Source organism: Symphalangus syndactylus, chromosome X, assembly GCF_028878055.3.
Source record: "Symphalangus syndactylus isolate Jambi chromosome X, NHGRI_mSymSyn1-v2.1_pri, whole genome shotgun sequence".
NCBI lineage: Eukaryota > Metazoa > Chordata > Mammalia > Primates > Hylobatidae > Symphalangus > Symphalangus syndactylus.
Window position 1 is genome coordinate 14,470,277 of NC_072447.2, and position 21,275 is coordinate 14,491,551.

Below are 21,275 nucleotides of genomic sequence, written 5' to 3' on the forward strand. Positions count from 1 at the left end.
TCTTTTGCTCTTTGCAATAAATCTTGCTACTGGTCACTCTTTGGGTCCACACTGCCTTTATGAGCTGTAACACTCACCGCGAAGGTCTGCAGCTTCACTCCTGAGCCAGCGAGACCACGACCCCACCAGAAGGAAGAAACTCCGAACACATCTGAACATCAGAAGGAGCAAACTCTGGACACGCCACCTTTAAGAACTGCAACACTCACCGCGAGGGTCCGCGGCTTCAATCTTGAAGTCAGTGAGACCAAGAACCCACCAATTCCAGACACACTAGGACCCTGAGACGGCCCCTGGAGGAGCCCCTGGGCGATAACCCAGTTCACATCTGGGATTTAGGTGACCTGGGACAGTCCAGTAGATGAGCTCCTGGTCTTTAACCCAGTTCCCCTGTGGGGATTTAGGGACCTGGGTCTTCTGTCTTTGGGATCTACTGTCTCTGGGCCACACAGATGTGTCTTCCAACTTCCCTTCACAGGGGGGACCTCAAAGACTGCCTTGAGCTGTTCTGGTGGTTGCTTTTTTGTACTGTTATTTATCTTATTTTTTTCATTGTTAGGGACTGATGCAAACATTTTCTAGGAAAAGGTCTTTTTCATCCACGGAGTCCCCGTCTTTTTGTCCAGGACCCTGTTGACCCAGTCCCTGGCAGGAGCCCCTTCTGCATCTCGAGATCTTACCACTCACTGTCCATCCAGGCCCAGCTCTGCCTGCACCCACCCACCCCTAGGAATCGGGCCTCCCCTCTCTAGCGGTCTGGTCATCAAGCCAGGGGCACGTGGAAGAAGGTATCGTGGCAAAGGGAGCAGTCGTACCCCCAAAATCTGTCGTTGGTTTACCATCACCATGGAAACCGCAGGGTGGGGCTCTAGTTTGGGGATGGAGCTGAGCCCTGTCAGGAGGGAGCTTTCCCCAGCTATGGGTTCTTGGGCCCCTGTGCCCTGAGTTCCTGAGAACTAGGTCTATGAGGAGGGGGGCTGGGGGCTGTGTCTGAGGCTGCCCCACGATTCAGGTATCTCATGGACGGGTCACCACCCCAACCCAACTGTTCATTTGAAATGATGGCTCCAGGTGAAATAATAGGGAGGCCAGGGCTGAAGAGGGAAGGGCAGTCACGGGACAGGAGGGGCGGCTGAGAGGCTCACTAGGGACAGCAGCTTGGGGAACCTCCTTGTTACCCGCCTAGAGCCGGGAAGCAGAAAGGGCAGGTTTGAGAAGTCAGTGTGCAGCGCCTGAGGCCAACAGAGGGGCTGGGCATGGCAGAAGGGTCACCCGCTCTGCTCCTCCTCCTGCTCCTGTCCTCTCCTGGAAGTCAATCCTTGCACACAGAAGGACAACCAGGCACTACGCAGGCTGAAGTGTGTCTGCAAAGGAAGGGCCACTCAGGGACTGAGAAAGAGGAGTTGGCCCTACACCACGTGGGGTCAGGGCATGGGGGCACAACCAGGCATGGAGGCCACACTCAGCCCATTTAGGCACAGTTCAGGGGTCTCCCAGCGTGGGGGCCCCGCCGTGTGCATGGCTAGTTCAGGCACAGTGCCATGATGCCTGCATGTGTGAGGGGGGCCTGGGCTGAGGGCTGGGAGTCCTTTGTGTCTCGTGGCCATGATTGTCCTTCCGAATATGATATGGTGGCCAATTTCTTTTATTCTGTTGTTGAGAGTGAGTAAATGACGCAGAGTTCACACAGAAAAAAAACAACAACAAAAACCAAGGGGATCTAGAATTGGAAAATGCATCACAGCAATGAGTGAAGTAGGTAACACATTTCATCACTTGAAGAAAGACTTTGAGTTGCAAAAGTGCCTTTTGAGTCTTCTTTAAAAAGTAGCAAAATTCACCCCTGAAGAAGCATCTTGGACTTTTTCACGTACTCAGAGTGCTGGTGAAGAACATAAAGATTGCTGAAAAACTAGATAACAGGGTTACAGGGCGTAAAGAACACAGTGGAAAACCTGGTGGTTGCAGTGGACACATTCCAGGAAGTCCTTGCCTGACGTTTTCCCAGTTATGGAATCGTTTCAGACTGGAGGAGGCGATGGAGGGTACGACAGTAATGCCCAACCTCATTTTTACTCACCCTGTTTTTAGACTCTCCCTTTCCTTTAATCACCTAGCCTTGTTCCCACCTGAATGGACTCTCCCTTAGCTAAGAGAGCCAGACAGACTCCATCTTGGCTCCTTCACTGGCAGCCCCTTCCTCAAGGACTTAACTTGTGCAAGCTGCCTCCCAACACATCCAAGAATGCAATTAGCCCATAAGATACTGTGGTGAGCAATATCCACAGTTCCCAGGAATTCGTCCGATTGATAACACCCAAAGCCCCGCCTCTATCACCTTGTAATAGTCTTAAAGCCCCTGCACCTGGAACTGTTTACTTTCCTGTAACCATTTATCCTTTTAACTTTTTGCCTACTTTACTTCTGTAAAATTGTTTTCACTAGACCCCCCCTCCCCTTTCTAAACCAAAGTATAAAAGAAAATCTAGCCCCTTCTGCCGGGCCGAGAGAATTTTGAGCGCTAGCCATCTTTTTGTCCGCCAGCTAAATAAAGGACTCTTAATTCGTCTCAAAGTGTCGCGTTTTCTGTAACTCGCTTGGGTACAACACAACGAGGTGCCTCCAGGATACTAAGCTCTGAGCCGGCCCTGGATCTGATTCTGACCTTAGCCTATATTGCCTCCCCACCGCCCTAAAACTAACCCTAACCCTATTCCTTAACCCCTGCCTGGAACTCCGACCCACACCCTAAGAACCCCAAACCTAAAATCTATAAACCATGTATCTTAGCCCATTTCTGTTGCTATGACAGAATACCACAGAGTGCTTCATAAACGAAGTGTAACCCTTCCAGTTCTCGTGGCTGGGACGGCCCAGAGCATCACAGCATAACAGAGGGCGGCACACGCCCGGGGAGGAGAGAGCGAGACTGTGTGGGCGAGGGTGGGGAGTGCAAGAGTGCGTGTCCGCTCCAGTCTCTCTTCCTCATCTTTTAAAACCACCAGGCCCATGACAGGGGACCCACCCTGATGACCTTATTTAATCCTAATTATCGACCAAGGCCACATCTCCAATCAGGACATGAATTTGGGGATTAAATTGCCAATACATGGCTGGGCACCGTGCCTTGTGCTTTTAATCCCAGCACTTTCAGAGGCCGAGGCGGGTGATCACCTGAGGCCAGGAGCCCAAGACCAGCCTGGCCAACATGGTGAAACCACAACTCTACTAAAAATACAAAAAAAAAAATTAGCCAGGAATGAGGCCCGGTGCCTGTAATCCTAAGGAAGGAGACCACCACTTCTCCTGCTGCCCTTCCCTTCCCCACACCCCTTCTCTAGTTTACAAAACAGGGAAAAAGGGAGAAAGAAAAAGTTAAAAAAAAAAAAAAAAACAGAAGTAAGATAAATAGCTAGACGACCCTGGCACCACCACCCGGCCCTGGAGGTTAAAATAATAATATTAGCCCCTGACCTAAACTATTTGTGTTATCTACAAATTCCAGACACTGTATGAGGAAGCACTGAAAAACTTTCTGTACTGTTATCTGATGCATGTAGCCCCCAGTCACATTCCCCACGCTTGCTCCATCTATCACGACCCTTTCAGGTGAACCCCTTAGAGTCATAAACCTTTAAAAGGGCCAGGAATTTCTTTTCGGGGAGCTCAGCTCTTAAGACGCAAATGTGACGATATTCCTGGCCGAATAAAGCCCGTCCTTCTTTAACCCGGTGTCTGAGGAAAACCACCCCCGGACCCCCGCTCCACCCCTCAGAACCACCCCCAGACCTCCTGCTCCTCCCCTCGGGACCACCCCAGAACCCCGGCTCCTGTCCTCCGGACCACACCAGACTGCTCCTTCCCTCAGGACCACCCCCAGACCCCCGATCCTCCCCTCGGGGCCACCTCCAGACCCCATCCCCGCTCCAAACCTTGGAACCACCCCAGACCCTCCCCCCGCCCCTCCCCTAGGGATCACCCCGAGACCCGCTCACCACCATCAGTCAGGCCGGGTAGTGGGGAGAGGCCTCTCAGGAGAGACCAGACCCAGGAGTGAAGGGAGGAGGACAGAGTCACGGGCAGACCAGAAATAACCGGGGACTGAAGAGACAGCAGGATCGGAGAGTGACGGAAAAGGACTAAGGACAGGAAAAGTCCCTGAGGCTTTCTCCATGGAGTGCGGGGTACGGAGCAGCCGGAGAGTGACGGAGAGTGACGAAAGTAGACGATGCCTGACGGAGATGAGCCGAGCGGAGCTAAAGGGCGGCGGAGAGCGACGGAAAGTGGCGAGAATTGACGGAAAGTGACGGGGACTGACGGACAGTGACGAAGAGTCACGAAATTTATCAGAGAGCGACAAAGAGGAAAGCGAAATGGTGAGATGAAGCAGGCCGAGCCTAATCGGAGTTGACGGAAAGTGACGGAGAGGAACGAGGAGCAAAGAGGGGTGACGAAAAGAGCCGAAGCTGGTGGAGGTGAAGAACTGAGTGAGGAAAGATAGCCGAGATTAGCTGGTGAGCTGCAGCCTGGGCAGTCGCCCGAATGGGCGGGACCCCACGGAGTTACCGAGAGGATGCGAACAGCGGCAGCCGGGCAGGACGCGAGCGAGGGAGGGCGTGGAGGGCCGTGGGTCCGCCTGCCCTGATGCAGGCATGGGTGGCACCGAGGTGACCCGGGTGGGAGGTGCACCGCCGCCCCCTGGCAGCCTCTGCGGGGAGCCCAAGCCCGTCGTCTCCGCCCCTTTGCAGACCTCGGCGCCCAGCCTGGACCCTGACCCCCACCCGCGGCCCCACCCAGCGCCCGGGCCCACGAGGCCGAGAAGCAGCGGAGGCTCGCGGCCCCTGGACCCCAAGCAGCACGTGGCCCAGAGCATCCCCGCCCAGTGGAGGGCGGCACATGGCGGGAGGACGGGAGTCCGTGTCCACTCATGGCCGGGGAGGGGAGGGCGAGTTCTGGTGGCTGGGGAGGTCTGCACATGGCAGGGGAGGGGAGAGCGACAGTGCGGGCGAGGGAGGAGAGGGCAAGAGTGCGTGTCCGCTCCAGTCTCTCTTCCTCATCATACAAAGCCACCCACCCTGATGACCTTATTTAATCCTAATGACGTGCCAAGGGCCACATCTCCAATCAGGACATGAATTTGGGGATTAAATTGCCAACACATGGCTGGGCGCCGTGCCTTGTGCTTTTAATTCCAGCAGTTTCAGAGGCCAAGGCGGGCGATCACCTGTGGCCAGGAGTTCAAGACCAGCCTGGCCAACATGGTGAAACCCCATCTCTACTAAAAATACAAAAAAAAAAGAAAAATTAGCAAGGAATGAAGCCCGGTGCCTGTAATCCTAAGGAAGGAGACCACCACTTCTCCTGCTGCCCTTCCCTTCCCCACACCCCTTCCTTAGTTTATAAAACAGGGAAAAAAGGAGAAAGCAAAAAGCTAAAAAAAAAAAAAAAAAAAACCAGAAGTAAGATAAATAGCTGGACGACCTTGGCACCACCACCCGGCCCTGGTGGTTAAAATAATAATATTAGCCCCAGACGTAAACTATTTGTGTTATCTGTAAATTACAGACACTGTATGAGGAAGCACTGAAAAACTTTCTGTACTGTAATCTGATGCATGTAGCCATCAGTCACATTCCCCACGCTTGCTCCATCTATCACGACCCTTTCATGTGAACCTCTTAGAGTCGTAAACCCTTAAAAGGCCCAGGAATTCCTTTTTCGGGGAGCTCGGCTCTTAAGACGCAAGGGTGCTGACCCTCCTGGCCGAAGAAAGCCCTTCTTTCTTTAACCCGGTGTCTGAGGAATATTTCTGTGGCTCGTCCTGCTACAATGCCAGCTACCGGGAGGCTGAGGTGGGAGAATCGCTTGAACCTGGGAGGCAGAGGTTGCAGTGAGCCTAGATCGCACCATTGCAGTCCAGCCTGGGTGATAGATGACAGAGTGAGACACTATCTAAAAAAAGAAGAAAAAAAATTGCCAAACCATGAAATCCTGAGAACACATTCAACCAATAGCACCATATGAATCTGTACATACCTTGCAAACACTGTAAACCTGTCGTATCTCACCTGAGACCAACCCCCAACCACAAAGCCCAGACCTGGAATTTTCCCAGGACCAAACCCATTTAGATTCTATAACCCGAAACCTCAAAGCCTAACCCTAACCCTAATCCTAACCCCTACAGTTCAGGTCCCCCCGTCCCTGTGGCTCCACGTCAAGACAACCTGCCCCTCCATGGGTTTGCCGGCCCCTTGCTGGGGGTGGGAGCTGGGGACCACACACAGCTCTCTTAGCTTAAGCCATTTTCTTTCTTTCTTCATTCTTTCCTGCATCCCTCCCTCCCTCCGTCCCCCCCTCCCCCTCCCCTCCCTCCTTCCTTCCCTCCCTTTTTTTTCAGGGTCTTGCTCTTTCACCCAGGCAGGAGTGCAGTGGCATGATCACAGCTGACTGCAGCCTCGGCCGCCATAGCTCAAGTGATCTTCCAGTCTCAGCATCCAGAGTAGGTGGGACTACAGGAGTGTGCCACCGCACCCGGCTAATTTCTTAATTTTTATTTTGTAGAGATGAGGCCTCCCGATATTGTCCAGGCCTGGAAGTATTTTTTGAAATTCAAGAGGATCTAGAAGTTCTGGCCTCCTGTCAATATCCCTTTCTAAGACGAAGTGTAAAATCCTCTAATGACCCCAGGATACCTTTTCCAGCTATATTACCATTTCCTTTCAGCCGAGTAGAGTGGAATGTAGGCAAAGAACGGAACTATGCCGGCACAGAGGCAGCTTTCAACTCATTGAGATCTATAGAAGAATTTTTAAAAATTTGCCACAATGAAGAAAAAGTATTTCCAGTGAGCCTCGAGGACAGCCAGGGAAGGCAGCTACTGGGCCCTGCCACTGGCCAGGAACGGGGGAGTCAGAGGTGTCCATTCTCCTATGGATGGGTCGCACATCAGAACTGAACCATGAACCTCTTTCCTACTCCCTTTGGGAACAGGCCGTCACTGCTTCCTTCCCCTCACCTTGACCCTCCCATGCTGCCCCACCTGTCAGGATCACAAGGACCCCCAGCTCAGCAGATGGGAACCGGACCAAAAAGAGAAATAGCCCTGTCCCGCCCATAAGTACCACCCCAGACACCCTGCTCCACCCTCCAGACCACGGGGAGACCCCATGCTCCACCCCTGAAAACCAAACCGAGACCCCCCGCTCCTCCCCTCGGGACCAACCCCAGACCCTCTCTCCATCCTCCGGACCACAGGGAGACCCCATACTCCACCCCTGAAACCCACACCCAGACCCCCAGCTCCTCCCCTCCGGACCCCCAGACGCCCTGTTCCTGTCCTCCGGATCACACCAGACCGCTCCTTCCCTCGGCGCCACCCCCAGACCCCCGATCCTCTTGTCGGGACCCCCACGGGGCCACCTCCAGACCCTCCTCCCGATCCTCCCCTCGGGACCCTCTCAGGACCACCCCCAGACCCCCGCTCCTCCCCTCGGTATCACCCCGAGACCCGCTCACCACCATCAGTCAGGCCGGGTAGAGGGGAGAGGCCTCTCAGGAGAGACCAGGCCACTCTCCCTGGAGTGAAGGGAGGAGGACAGAGTCACGGGCAGACCAGAAATAACCGGGGACTGAAGAGACAGCAGGATCGGAGAGTGACGGAAAAGGACTAAGGGCAGGAAAAGTCCCTGCGGCTTTCTCCATGGAGTGCGGGGTAGGGAGCAGCCGGAGAGTGACGGAGAGTGACGAAAGTAGACGATGCCTGACGGAGAAAAGCCGAGCGGAGCTAAAGGGCGGTGGAGAGTGACGGAAAGTGGCGAGAATTGACGGAAAGTGACGGAGACTAACGGATAGTGACGAAGATTCACGAAATTTATCAGAGAGCGACGAAGAGGAAAGCAAAATGGTGAGATGCAGCGGGCCAAGCCTAATCGGAGATGACGGAAAGTGACGGAGAGGAACGAGGAGTAAAGAGGGGTGACGAAAAGAGCCGAAGCTGGTGGAGGCGAAGAACTGAGTGAGGAAAGATAGCCGAGATTAGCTGGCGGGCTGCAGCCTGGGCAGTCGCCCGAATGGGCGGGACCCCACGGAGTTACCGAGAGGATGCGAACAGCGGCAGCCGGGCAGGACGCGAGCGAGGGAGGGCGTGGAGGGCCGTGGGTCCGCCTGCCCTGAGGCCGGCATGGGTGGCACCGAGGTGACCCGGGTGGGAGGTGCACCGCCGCCCCCTGGCAGCCTCTGCGCGGAGCACAAGCCCGTCTTCTCCGCCCCTTTGCAGACCTCGGCGCCCAGCCTGGCCCCTGACGCGCACCCGCGGCCCCACCCAGCACCCAGGCCCACGAGTCGCGGGCCCTGGACCCCAAGCAGCACGTGGCCCAGAGCATCCCCGCCCAGTGGAGGGCGGCACATGGCGGGAGGGCGGGAGTCCGTGTCCACTCACGGCCGGGAAGGGGAGGGCGAGTTCTGGTGGTTGGGGAGGGCTGCACATGGCAGGGGAGGGGAGAGCGAGAGTGCCGGCGAGGCAGGAGGGCAAGAGTGCGTGTCCGCTCCAGTCTCTCTTCCTCATCATATAAAGCCACCCACCCTGATGACCTTATTTAATCCTAATTACCTGCCAAGGGCCACATCTCCAATCAGGACATGAATTTGGGGATTAAATTGCCAACACATGGCTGGGCACCATGCCTTGTGCTTTTAATCCCAGCACTTTCAGAGGCCGAGGCGGGCGATCACATGAGGCCAGGAGTTCAAGACCAGCCTGGCCAACATGGTGAAACCCCATCTCTACTAAAAATACAAAAAAAAAAAAAAAATTAGCAAGGAATGAAGCCCGGTGCCTGTAATTCTAAGGAAGGAGACCACCACTTCTCCTGCTGCCCTTCCCTTCCCCACATCCTTCCTTAGTTTATAAAACAGGGAAAAAGGGAGAAAGCAAAAAGCTAAAAAAAAAAAAAAAAAGAGAGAAGTAAGATAAATAACTGGACGACCTTGGCACCACCACCCGGCCCTGGTGGTTAAAATAATAATATTAGCCCCAGACGTAAACTATTTGTGTTATCCGTAAATTCCAGACACTGTATGAGGAAGCACTGAAAAACTTTCTGTACTGTTATCTGATGCATGTAGCCCTCAGTCACATTCCCCACGCTTGCTCGATCTATCACGACCCTTTCACATGAACCTCTTAGAGTCGTAAACCCTTAAAAGGGTCAGGAATTTCTTTTTCAGGGAGCTCGGCTCTTAAGACACAAGGGTGCTGACGCTCCTGGCCGAAGTAAGCCCTTCTTTCTTTAATCCAGTGTCTGAGGAATTTTTCTGTGGCTTGTCCTGCTACAATGCCAGCTACCGGGAGGCTGAGGTTGAACCTGGGAGGCAGAGATTGCAGTGAGCCGAGATCACACCATTGCACTCCAGCCTGGGTGATAGATGACAGAGTGAGACACCATCTAAAAAAAAAAAAAAAGACAAAAATTGCCAACACATGAAATCTGGAGAACACATTCAAGCAATAGCACCATAAGAATCTGTACATACCTTGCAAACACTGTTAACCTGCTGCATCTCACCTGAGAACAACCCCCAACCACAAAACCCAGACCTGGAATTTTCCCAGGACCGAACCCATCTAGATTCTATAAACCGAAACCTCAAAGCATAACCCTAACCCTAACCCTAACCCTAACCCTAACCCTAACCCTAACCCCGACAGTTGAAGTCCCCCCGTCCCTGTGGCTCCAGCTCAAGACAATCTGCCCCTCCGTGGGTTTGCAGGCCCCTTCGTGGGGGTGGGAGCTGGGGGCCACACACAGCTCTCTGAGCTTAAGCCATTTCCTTCCTTCCTTCCTTCCTTCCTTCCTTCCTTCCTTCTTTCTTCCTTCTTTCCTCCCTCCCTCCCTCCCTTACTTCCCTCCTTCCCTCCCTCCCTTTTTTTTTCTTTCAGGGTCTTGCTCTGTCACCCAGGCTGGAGTGCAGTGGCATGATCACAGCTGACTGCAGCCTCGGCCACTGTAGCTCAAGTGATCTTCCCGCCTCAGCCTCCAGAGTAGATGGGATTATAGGAGTGGGCTATCGCACCCGGCTAATTTCTTAATTTTTATTTTGGAGAGATGAGGACTCCTGATATGGTCCAGGCTTGGAGGTATTTCTTGAAATTCAAGAGGATCTAGAAGTTCTGGCCTCCTATCGATATCCCTTTCTAAGACGAAGTGTAAAATCCTCTAATGACCCCAGGATACCTATTCCAGCTATATTACCATTTCCTTTCAGCCGAGTAGAGTGGAATGTAGGCAAAGAACGGACCTATGCCTGCACAGAGGCAGCTTTCAACTCATTGACATCTACAGAAGAATTTTTAAAAATTTGCCACAATGAACAAAAAGTATCCTCCAGTGAGCCTCGAGGACAGCCAGGGAAGGCAGCTACTGGGCCCTGCCACTGCCCAGGAATGGGAGAGTCAGAGGTGTCCGTTCTCCTATGGATGGGTCGCACATCAGAACTGAACCGTGAACCTCTTTCCTACCCCCCTGGGACCAGGCCGCCACTCCTTCCTTCCCCTCGCCTTGACCCTCCCATTCTGCCCCACCTGTCAGGATCACAAGGACCCCCAGCTCAGCAGATGGGAACCGGACCAAAAAGAGAAATAGCCCTGTCCCGTCCATAAGTACCACCCCCAGACCCCCTGCTCCACCCTCCAGACCACGGAGAGACCCCATGCTCCACCCCTGAAAACCAAACCGAGACCCCTGCTCCTGTCCTCAGGACCACACCAGACCGCTCCTTCACTTGGCGCCACCCCCAGACCCCCGATCCTCCTGTCGGGACCCCCACGGGGCCACCTCCAGACCCTCCTCCCGATCCTCCCTTCGAGATCACCCCGAGACCCGCTCACCACCATCTGTCAGGCCGGGTAGTGGGGAGAGGCCTCTCAGGAGAGACCAGGCCACTCTCCCAGGAGTGAAGGGAGGAGGACAGAGTCACGGGCAGACCACAAATAACCAGGGACTGAAGAGACAGCAGGATCGGAGAGTGACGGAAAAGGTCTAAGGGCAGGAAAAGTCCCTGAGGCTTTCTCCACCCGGAGTGTGGGGTAGGGAGCACCGGAGAGTGACGAAAGTAGACGATGCCTGACGGAGAAGAGCCGAGCGGAGGTAAAGGGCGGCGGAGAGCGACGGAAATTGGCGAGAATTGAAGGAAAGTAACGGAAACTGACGGACAGTGACGAAGATTCACGAAATTTGTCAGTGCGCGACACAGAGGAAAGGAGATGCAGCAGGCCGAGCCTAATCCGAGATGACGGAAAGTGACGGAGAGGAACGAGGAGTAAAGAGGGGTGACGAAAAGAGCCGAAGGTTGTGGAGGCGAAGAACTGAGTGAGGAAAGATAGCCGAGATTAGCTGGTGGGCTGCAGCCTAGGCAGTCGCCCGAATGGGCGGGAGCCCACGGAGTTACCGAGAGGATGCGAACAGCGGCAGCCGGGCAGGACGCGAGCGAGGGGGGGAGTGGAGGGCCGTGGGTCCGCCTGCCCTGGGGCAGGCATGGGTGGCACCGAGGTGACCAGGGTGGGAGGTGCACCGCCGTCCCCTGGCAGCCTCTGCGGGGAGCCCAAGCCCGTCGTCTCCGCCCCTTTGCAGACCTCGGCGCCCAGCCTGGCCCCTGACGCGCACCCGCGGCCCCACCCAGCGCCCGGGCCCACAAGTCCAAGGAACGGCGGAGGCTCGCTGCCCCTGGACCCCAAGCAGCACGTGGCCCAGAGCATCCCCGCCCAGTGGAGGGCGGCACATGGCGGGAGAGCGGGAGGACGGGAGTCCGTGTCCACTCATGGCCGGGGAAGGGAGGGCGAGTTCTGGTGGCTGGGGAGGGCTGCACATGGCAGGGGAGGGGAGAGCGAGAGTGCCGGCGAGGGAGGAGAGGGCAAGAGTGCGTGTCCGCTCCAGTCTCTCTTCCTCATCATATAAAGCCACCCACCCTGATGACCTTATTTAATCCTAATTACCTGCCAAGGGCCACATCTCCAATCAGGACATTAATTTGGGGATTAAATTGCCAACACATGGCTGGGCGCCGTGCCTTGTGCTTTTAATTCCAGCAGTTTCAGAGGCCAAGGCGGGCGATCACCTGAGGCCAGGAGTTCAAGACCAGCCTGGCCAACATGCTGAAACCCCATCTCTACTAAAAATACACACAAAAAAAAAATTAGCAAGGAATGAAGCCCAGTGCCTGTAATCCTAAGGAAGGAGACCATCACTTCTCCTGCTGCCCTTCCCTTCCCCACACCCCTTCCTTAGTTTATAAAACAGGGAAAAAAGGAGTAAGCAAAAAGCTAAAAAAAAAAAAAAAAAAAACCCAGAAGTAAGATAAATAGCTGGACGACCTTGGCACCACCACCCGGCCCTGGAGGTTAAAATAATAATAATAATATTAGCCCCGACCTAAACTATTTGTGTTATCTGTAAATTCCAGACACTATATGAGGAAGCACTGAAAAACTTTCTGTACTGTTATCTGATGGATGTAGCCCTCAGTCACATTCCCCACGCTTGCTCCATCTATCACGACCCTTTCATGTGAACCTCTTAGAGTCGTAAACCCTTAAAAGGCCCAGGAATTCCTTTTTCGGAGAGCTCGGCTCTTAAGACGCAAGGGTGCTGACCCTCCTGGCCGAAGAAAGCCCTTCTTTCTTTAACCCGGTGTCTGAGGAATATTTCTGTGGCTTGTCCTGCTACAATGCCAGCTACCGGGAGGCTGAGGTGCGAGACTCGCTTGAACCTGGGAGGCAGAGGTTCCAGTGAGCCGAGATCGCACCATTGCACTCCAGCCTGGGTGATAGATGACAGAGCGAGGCACTATCTAAGAAAAAGAAGGAAAAAAATAGCCAAAACATGAAATCCGGAGAACACATTCAAGCAATAGCACCATACGAGTCTGTACACACCTTGCAAACACTTTAAACCTGCTGCATCTCACCTGAGACCAACCCCCAACCACAAAACCCAGACCTGGAATTTTCCCCGGACCAAACCCATCTATATTCTATAACCCAAAACCTCAAAGCCTAACCCTAACCCTAACCCTAACGTTAACCCTGTAAACCTGCTGTATCTCACCTGAGACCAACCCCCAACCACAAAACCCAGACCTGGAATTTTCCCAGGACCAAACCCATCTAGATTCTATAAACTGAAACCTCAAAGCCTAACCCTAATCCTAACCCCTACAGTTGAGGTCCCCACATCCCTGTGGCTCCAGCTCAAGACAACCTGTCCCTCCGTGGGTTTGCAGGCCCCTTGCTGGGGGATGGGAGCTGGGGGCCTCACACAGCTCTCTGAGCTTAAGCCATTTCCTTCCTTCCTTCCTTCCTTCCTTCCTCCCTCCCTCCCTCCCTTACTTCTCTCCTTCCCTCCATCCCTTTTTTCTTTCAGGGTGTTGCTCTGTCACCCAGGCTGGAGTGCAGTGGCATGATCACAGCTGACTGCAGCCTCGGCCGCCATAGCTCAAGTGATCTTCCCGCCTCAGCCTCCAGAGTAGGTGGGACTACAGGAGTCTGCCACCGCACCCGGCTAATTTCTTAATTTTTATTTTGTAGAGATGAGGCCTCCCGATATTGTCCAGGCTTGGAAGTATTTTTTGAAATTCAAGAGGATGTAGAAATTCTGGCCTCCTGTCAATATCCCTTTCTAAGATGAAATGTAAAATCCTCTAATGACCCCAGGATGCCTTTTCCAGCTATATTACCATTTCCTTTCAGCCGACTAGAGTGGAGCGTAGGCAAAGAACGGACCTATGCCTGCACACGGGCACCTTTGAACTCACTGAGATCTATAAAGGAATTTTTAAAAAATTGCCAGAATGAAAAAAGTATCCTCCAGTGAGCCTCAAGGACAGCCAGGGAAGGCAGCTACTGGGCCCTGCCACTGGCCAGGAATGGGAGAGTCAGAGGTGTCCATTCTCCTATGGATGGGTCACACATCAGAACTGAAGCACAAACCCTTTCCTGCCCCCTTGGGACCAGGCCGCCACTCCTTCCTTCCCGTCACCTTGACCCTCCCATGCTGCCCCACCTGTCAGGATCGCAAGGACCCCCAGCTCAGCAGATGGAAACCGGACCAAAAAGAGAAATAGCCCTGTCCCGTCCATAAGTACAACCCCAGACCCCCTGCTCCACCCTCCAGACCACGGGGAGACCCCATGCTCCACCCCTGAAAACCAAACCGAGACCCCTGCTCCTGTCCTCAGGACCACACCAGACCGCTCCTTCCCTTGGCGCCACCCCCAGACCCCCGATCCTCCCGTCGGGACCCCCACGGGGCCACCTCCAGACCCTCCTCCCGATCCTCCCCTCGAGATCACCCCGAGACCCGCTCACCACCATCAGTCAGGCCGGGTAGTGGGGAGAGGCCTCTCAGGAGAGACCAGGCCACTCTCCCAGGAGTGAAGGGAGGAGGACAGAGTCACGGGCAGACCAGAAATAACCAGGGACTGAAGAGACAGCAGGATCGGAGAGTGACGGAAAAGGTCTAAGGGCAGGAAAAGTCCCTGAGGCTTTCTCCACCCGGAGTGTGGGGTAGGGAGCACCGGAGAGTGACGAAAGTAGACGATGCCTGGCGGAGAAGAGCCGAGCGGAGGTAAAGGGCGGTGGAGAGCGACGGAAAGTGGCGAGAATTGACGGAAAGTAACGGAAACTGCGGACAGTGACGAAGATTCACGAAATTTGTCAGAGCGCGACACAGAGGAAAGGAGATGCAGCAGGCCGAGCCTAATCGGAGATGACGGAAAGTGACGGAGAGGAACGAGGAGTAAAGAGGGGTGACGAAAAGAGCCGAAGCTGGTGGAGGCGAAGAACTGAGTGAGGAAAGATAGCCGAGATTAGCTGGTGGGCTGCAGCCTGGGCAGTCGCCCGAATGGGCGGGACCCCACGGAGTTACCGAGAGGATGCGAACAGCGGCAGCCGGGCGGGACGAGAGTGAGGGAGGGCGTGGAGGGCCGTGGGTCCGCCTGCCCTGAGGCAGGCATGGGTGGCACCGAGGTGACCCGGGTGGGAGGTGCACCGCCGCCCCCTGGCAGCCTCTGCGCGGAGCCCAAGCCGGTCTTCTCCGCCCCTTAGCAGACCTGGGCGCCCAGCCTGGCCCCCGACGCGCACCCGCGGCCCCACCCAGCGCCCAGGCCCACGAGTCGCGGGCCCTGGACCCCAAGCAGCACATGGCCCAGAGCATCCCCGCCCAGTGGAGGGCGGCACATGGCGGGAGGGCGGGAGTCCGTGTCCACTCATGGCCGGGGAGGGGAGGGCGAGTTCTGGTGGCTGGGGAGACCTAGAGCATCACAGCCCAATGGAGGGCTGCACATGGCAGGGGAGGGGAGAGCGAGAGTGCCGGCAAGGGAGGAGAGGGCAAGAGTGAGTGTCCGCTCCAGTCTCTCTTCCTCATCATATAAAGCCACGAGTCCCATGACTGGGACCCATCCTAATGACCTTATCTAATCCTAATTACCTCCCAAAGGCCACATCTCCAATCAAGACATGAATTTGGAGATTAAATTGCCAATACATGGCTGGGCGCCGTGCCTTGTGCTTTTAATCCCAGCACTTTCAGAGGCCGAGGCCGACGATCACCTGAGGTCAGGAGTTCAAGACCAGCCTGGCCAACATGGTGAAACCCCCATCTCTACTAAAAATACAAAAAAAAAAAAAAAAAATTAGCAAGGAATGAAGCCCGGTGCCTGTAATCGTAAGGAAGGAGACCATCACTTCTCCTGCTGCCCTTCCCTTCCACACACCCCTTCCTTAGTTTATAAAACGGAAAAAGGGAGAAAGCAAAAAAGCTAAAAAAAAAAAAAAAAAAAAAAATAGAAGTCAGATAAATAGCTAGACGAACATCATGCCACCACCCGGCCATGGTGGTTAAACATAATAATAATATTAACTCCTGACCTAAACTACTTGTGTTATGTGTAAATTCCAGACACTGTATGAGGAAGCACTGAAAAACTTTCTCTACTGTTATCTGCTGCATGTAGCCCTCAGTCACGTTCCCCACGATTGCTCCATCTATCACGACCCTTTCAGGTGAACCCATTAGAGTCGTAAGTACTTAAAAGGGCCAGGAATTTCTTTTTCGGGGAGCTCGGTTCTTAAGAGGCAACGGTGCCGACACTCCCGGGCGAATAAAGCCCTGACTTCTTTAACCCGGTGTCTGAGGAATTTTGTCTGCGGCTTGTCCTGCTACAATGCCAGCTACCGGGAGGCTGAGGTGCGAGACTCGCTTGAACCTGGGAGGCAGAGGTTGCAGTGAGCCGAGATCGCACCATTGCACTCCAGCCTGGGTGATACATGACAGAGCGAGGCACTATCTAAAAAAAGAAGAAAAAAAATTGCCAAAACATGAAATCCGGAGAACACATTCAAGCAATCCACCATATGAATCTGTACATACCTTGCAAACACTGTAAACCTGTCGCATCTCACCTGAGACCAACCCCCAACCACAAAACCCAGACCTGGAATTTTCCCAGGACCAAACCCATCTAGATTCTATAAACTGAAACCTCAAAGCCTAACCCTAATCCTAACCCCTACAGTTGAGGTCCCCCCATCCCTGTGGCTCCAGCTCAAGACAACCTGTCCCTCCGTGGGTTTGCAGGCCCCTTGATGGGGGATGGGAGCTGGGGGCCTCACACAGCTCTCTGAGCTTAAGCCATTTCCTTCCTTCCTTCCTTCCTTCCTTCCTTCCTTCCTTCCTCCCTCCCTCCCTTACTTCTCTCCTTCCCTCCATCCCTTTTTTCTTTCAGGGTGTTGCTCTGTCACCCAGGCTGGAGTGCAGTGGCATGATCACAGCTGACTGCAGCCTCGGCCACCATAGCTCAAGTGATCTTCCCGCCTCAGCCTCCAGAGTAGGTGGGACTACAGGAGTGTGCCACCGCACCCGGCTAATTTCTTAATTTTTATTTTGTAGAGATGAGGCCTCCCGATATTGTCCAGGCTTGGAAGTATTTTTTGAAATTCAAGAGGATCTAGAAGTTCTGGCGTCCTGTCAATATCCCTTTCTGAGATGAAATGTAAAATCCTCTAATCACCCCAGGATACCTTTTCCAGCTATATTACCATTTCCTTACAGCCGACTAGAGTGGAACGTAGGCAAAGAACGGACCTATGCCTGCACACGGGCACCTTTGAACTCACTGAGATCTATAAAAGAATTTTTTAAAAATTGCCAGAATGAAAAAAGTATCCTCCAGTGAGCCTCAAGGACAGCCAGGGAAGGCAGCTACTGGGCCCTTCCACTGGCCAGGAATGGGAGAGTCAGAGGTGTCCATTCTGCTATAGATGGGTCGCACATCAGAACTGAACCACAAACCCTTTCCTGCCCCCTTGGGACCAGGCCGCCACTCCTTCCTTCCCCTCGCCTTGACCCTCCCATGCTGCCCCACCTGTCAGGATCACAAGGACCCCCAGCTCAGCAGATGGGAACCGGACCAAAAAGAGAAATAGCCCTGTCCCGCCCATAAGTACCACCCCCAGACCCCCTGCTCCACCCTCCAGACCACAGGGAGACCCCATGCTCCACCCCTGAAAACCAAACCGAGACCCCCCGCTCCTCCCCTCGGGACCAACCCCAGACCCCCTCTCCATCCTCCGGACCACAGGGAGACCCCATACTCCACCCCTGAAACCCACACCCAGACCCCTCGCTCCTCCCCTCCGGACCCCCAGACGCCCTGCTCCTGTGCTCCGGAACACACCAGACCGCTCCTTCCCTCGGCGCCACCCCCAGACCCCCGATCCTCCTGTCGGGACCCCCACGGGGCCACCTCCAGACCCTCCTCCCGATCCTCCCCTCGGGACCCTCTCGGGACCACCCCCAGACGCCCGCTCCTCCCCTCGGGATCACCCCGAGACCCGCTCACCACCATCAGTCAGGCCGGGTAGAGGGGAGAAGCCTCTCAGGAGGGACCAGGCCACTCTCCCAGGAGTGAAGGGAGGAGGACAGAGTCACGGGCAGATCAGAAATAACCAGGGACTGAAGAGACAGCAGGATCGGAGAGTGACGGAAAAGGTCTAAGGGCAGGAAAAGTCCCTGAGGCTTTCTCCACCCGGAGTGCGGGGTAGGGAGCAGCCGGAGAGTGACGGAGAGTGACGAAAGTAGACGATGCCTGTCGGAGAACAGCCGAGCGGAGCTGAAGGGCGGCGGAGAGTGACGGAAAGTGGCGAGAATTGACGGAAAGTGACGGGGACTGACGGACAGTGACGAAGAGTCACGAAATTTATCAGAGAGCGAAAAAGAGGAAAGCGAAATGGTGAGATGAAGCAGGCCGAGCGTGATCGGAGTTGAGGGAAAGTGACGGAGAGGAACGAGGAGTAAAGAGGGGTGACGAAAAGAGCCGAAGCTGGTGGAGGCGAAGAACCGAGTGAGGAAAGATAGCCGAGATTAGCTGGCGGGCTGCAGCCTGGGCAGTCGCCCGAATGGGCAGGACCCCACGGAGTTACCGAGAGGATGCGAACAGCGGCAGCCGGGCAGGACGCGAGCGAGGGAGGGCGTGGAGGGCCGTGGGTCCGCCTGCCCTGAGGCAGGCATGGGTGGCACCGAGGTGACCCGGGTGGGAGGTGCACCGCCGCCCCCTGGCAGCCTCTGCGCGGAGCCCAAGCCCGTCTTCTCCGCCCCTTTGCAGACCTCGGCGCCCAGCCTGGCCACTGACGCGCACCCGCGGCCCCACCCAGCGCCCAGGCCCACGAGTCTGAGGAACGGCGGAGGCTCGCGGCCCCTGGACCCCAAGCAGCACATGGCCCACAGCATCCCCGCCCAGTGGAGGGCGGCACATGGCGGGAGGACGGGAGTCCGTGTCCACTCCTGGCCGGGGAGGGGAGGGCGAGTTCTGGTGGCTGGGGAGGGCTGCACATGGCAGGGGAGGGGAGAGCGAGAGTGCTGGCGAGGGAGGAGGGGGCAAGAGTGCGTGTCCGCTCCAGTCTCTCTTCCTCATCATATAAAGCCACGAGTCCCATGACTGGGACCCACCCTAATGACCTTATCTCATCCTAATTACCTCCCAAAGGCCACATCTCCAATCAGGACATGAATTTGGGGATTAAATTGCCAACACATGGCTGGGCACCGTGCCTTGTGCTTTTAATCCCAGCACTTTCAGAGGCCAAGGCGGGCGATCACCTGAGGCCAGGAGTTCAAGACAAGCCTGGCCAACATGGTGAAACCCCATCTCTACTAAAAATACACACAAAAAAAAAATTAGCAAGGAATGAAGCCCAGTGCCTGTAATCCTAAGGAAGGAGACCACCACTTCTCCTGCTGCCCTTCCCTTCCCCACATCCCTTCCTTAGTTTATAAAACAGGGAAAAAGGGAGAAAGCAAAAAGCTAAAAAAAAAAAAAAAAAAACCCAGAAGTAAGATAAATAGCTGGACGACCTTGGCACCACCACCCGGTCCTGGAGGTTAAAATAATAATAATAATATTAGCCCCAGAAGTAAACTATTTGTGTTATCTGCAAATTCCAGACACTGTATGAGGAAGCACTGAAAAACTCTCTGTACTGTTATCTGATGCATGTAGCCCCCAGTCACATTCCCCACGCTTGTTCCATCTATCACGACCCTTTCATGTGAACCTCTTAGAGTCGTAAACCCTTAAAAGGCCCAGGAATTCCTTTTTCGGAGAGCTCGGCTCTTAAGACGCAAGGGTGCTGACCCTCCTGGCCGAAGAAAGCCCTTCTTTCTTTAACCCGGTGTCTGAGGAATATTTCTGTGGCTTGTCCTGCTACAATGCCAGCTACCAGGAGGCTGAGGTGCGAGAATCGCTTGAACCTGGGAGGCAGAGGTTGCAGTGAGCCGAGATCGCACCATTGCACTCCAGCCTGGGTGATACATGACAGAGCGAGGCACTATCTAAAAAAAGAAGAAAAAAAATTGCCAAAACATGAAATCCGGAGAACACATTCAAGCAATCCACCATATGAATCTGTACATACCTTGCAAACACTGTAAACCTGTCGCATCTCACCTGAGACCAACCCCCAACCACAAAACCCAGACCTGGAATTTTCCCAGGACCAAACCCATCTAGATTCTATAAACTGAAACCTCAAAGCCTAACCCTAATCCTAACCCCTACAGTTGAGGTCCCCCCATCCCTGTGGCTCCAGCTCAAGACAACCTGTCCCTCCGTGGGTTTGCAGGCCCCTTGATGGGGGATGGGAGCTGGGGGCCTCACACAGCTCTCTGAGCTTAAGCCATTTCCTTCCTTCCTTCCTTCCTTCCTTCCTTCCTTCCTTCCTTCCTCCCTCCCTCCCTTACTTCTCTCCTTCCCTCCATCCCTTTTTTCTTTCAGGGTGTTGCTCTGTCACCCAGGCTGGAGTGCAGTGGCATGATCACAGCTGACTGCAGCCTCGGCCACCATAGCTCAAGTGATCTTCCCGCCTCAGCCTCCAGAGTAGGTGGGACTACAGGAGTGTGCCACCGCACCCGGCTAATTTCTTAATTTTTATTTTGTAGAGATGAGGCCTCCCGATATTGTCCAGGCTTGGAAGTATTTTTTGAAATTCAAGAGGATCTAGAAGTTCTGGCGTCCTGTCAATATCCCTTTCTGAGATGAAATGTAAAATCCTCTAATCACCCCAGGATACCTTTTCCAGCTATATTACCATTTCCTTACAGCCGACTAGAGTGGAACGTAGGCAAAGAACGGACCTATGCCTGCACACGGGCACCTTTGAACTCACTGAGATCTATAAAAGAATTTTTTAAAAATTGCCAGAATGAAAAAAGTATCCTCCAGTGAGCCTCAAGGACAGCCAGGGAAGGCAGCTACTGGGCCCTTCCACTGGCCAGGAATGGGAGAGTCAGAGGTGTCCATTCTGCTATAGATGGGTCGCACATCAGAACTGAACCACAAACCCTTTCCTGCCCCCTTGGGACCAGGCCGCCACTCCTTCCTTCCCCTCGCCTTGACCCTCCCATGCTGCCCCACCTGTCAGGATCACAAGGACCCCCAGCTCAGCAGATGGGAACCGGACCAAAAAGAGAAATAGCCCTGTCCCGCCCATAAGTACCACCCCCAGACCCCCTGCTCCACCCTCCAGACCACAGGGAGACCCCATGCTCCACCCCTGAAAACCAAACCGAGACCCCCCGCTCCTCCCCTCGGGACCAACCCCAGACCCCCTCTCCATCCTCCGGACCACAGGGAGACCCCATACTCCACCCCTGAAACCCACACCCAGACCCCTCGCTCCTCCCCTCCGGACCCCCAGACGCCCTGCTCCTGTGCTCCGGAACACA

General features: G+C 54.6%; 1 protein-coding gene across 18 annotated transcripts in view; it reads right to left on the minus strand.

Moving 5' to 3' along the window:
- Positions 1-1,629: 1,629 nt before the first annotated feature.
- The window catches only part of LOC129475451 (uncharacterized), a 58,357-nt gene continuing 38,711 nt past the window's right edge, over positions 1,630-21,275 (minus strand). For 5 of the 18 annotated variants that reach the window (XM_063635171.1, XM_063635163.1, XM_063635160.1 and 2 more), the window contains 3 exons: positions 6,714-9,446; positions 3,996-5,952; positions 1,630-1,882 (listed from right to left, as the gene is read on the minus strand). In XM_063635171.1, the coding sequence (XP_063491241.1) occupies positions 1,875-1,882; positions 3,996-4,977 (990 nt within the window). In that variant the 5' untranslated portion in view covers positions 4,978-5,952; positions 6,714-9,446 and the 3' untranslated portion in view covers positions 1,630-1,874. The other 13 variants (XM_063635169.1, XM_063635161.1, XR_010119723.1 and 10 more) reach the window with 12 other exon arrangements.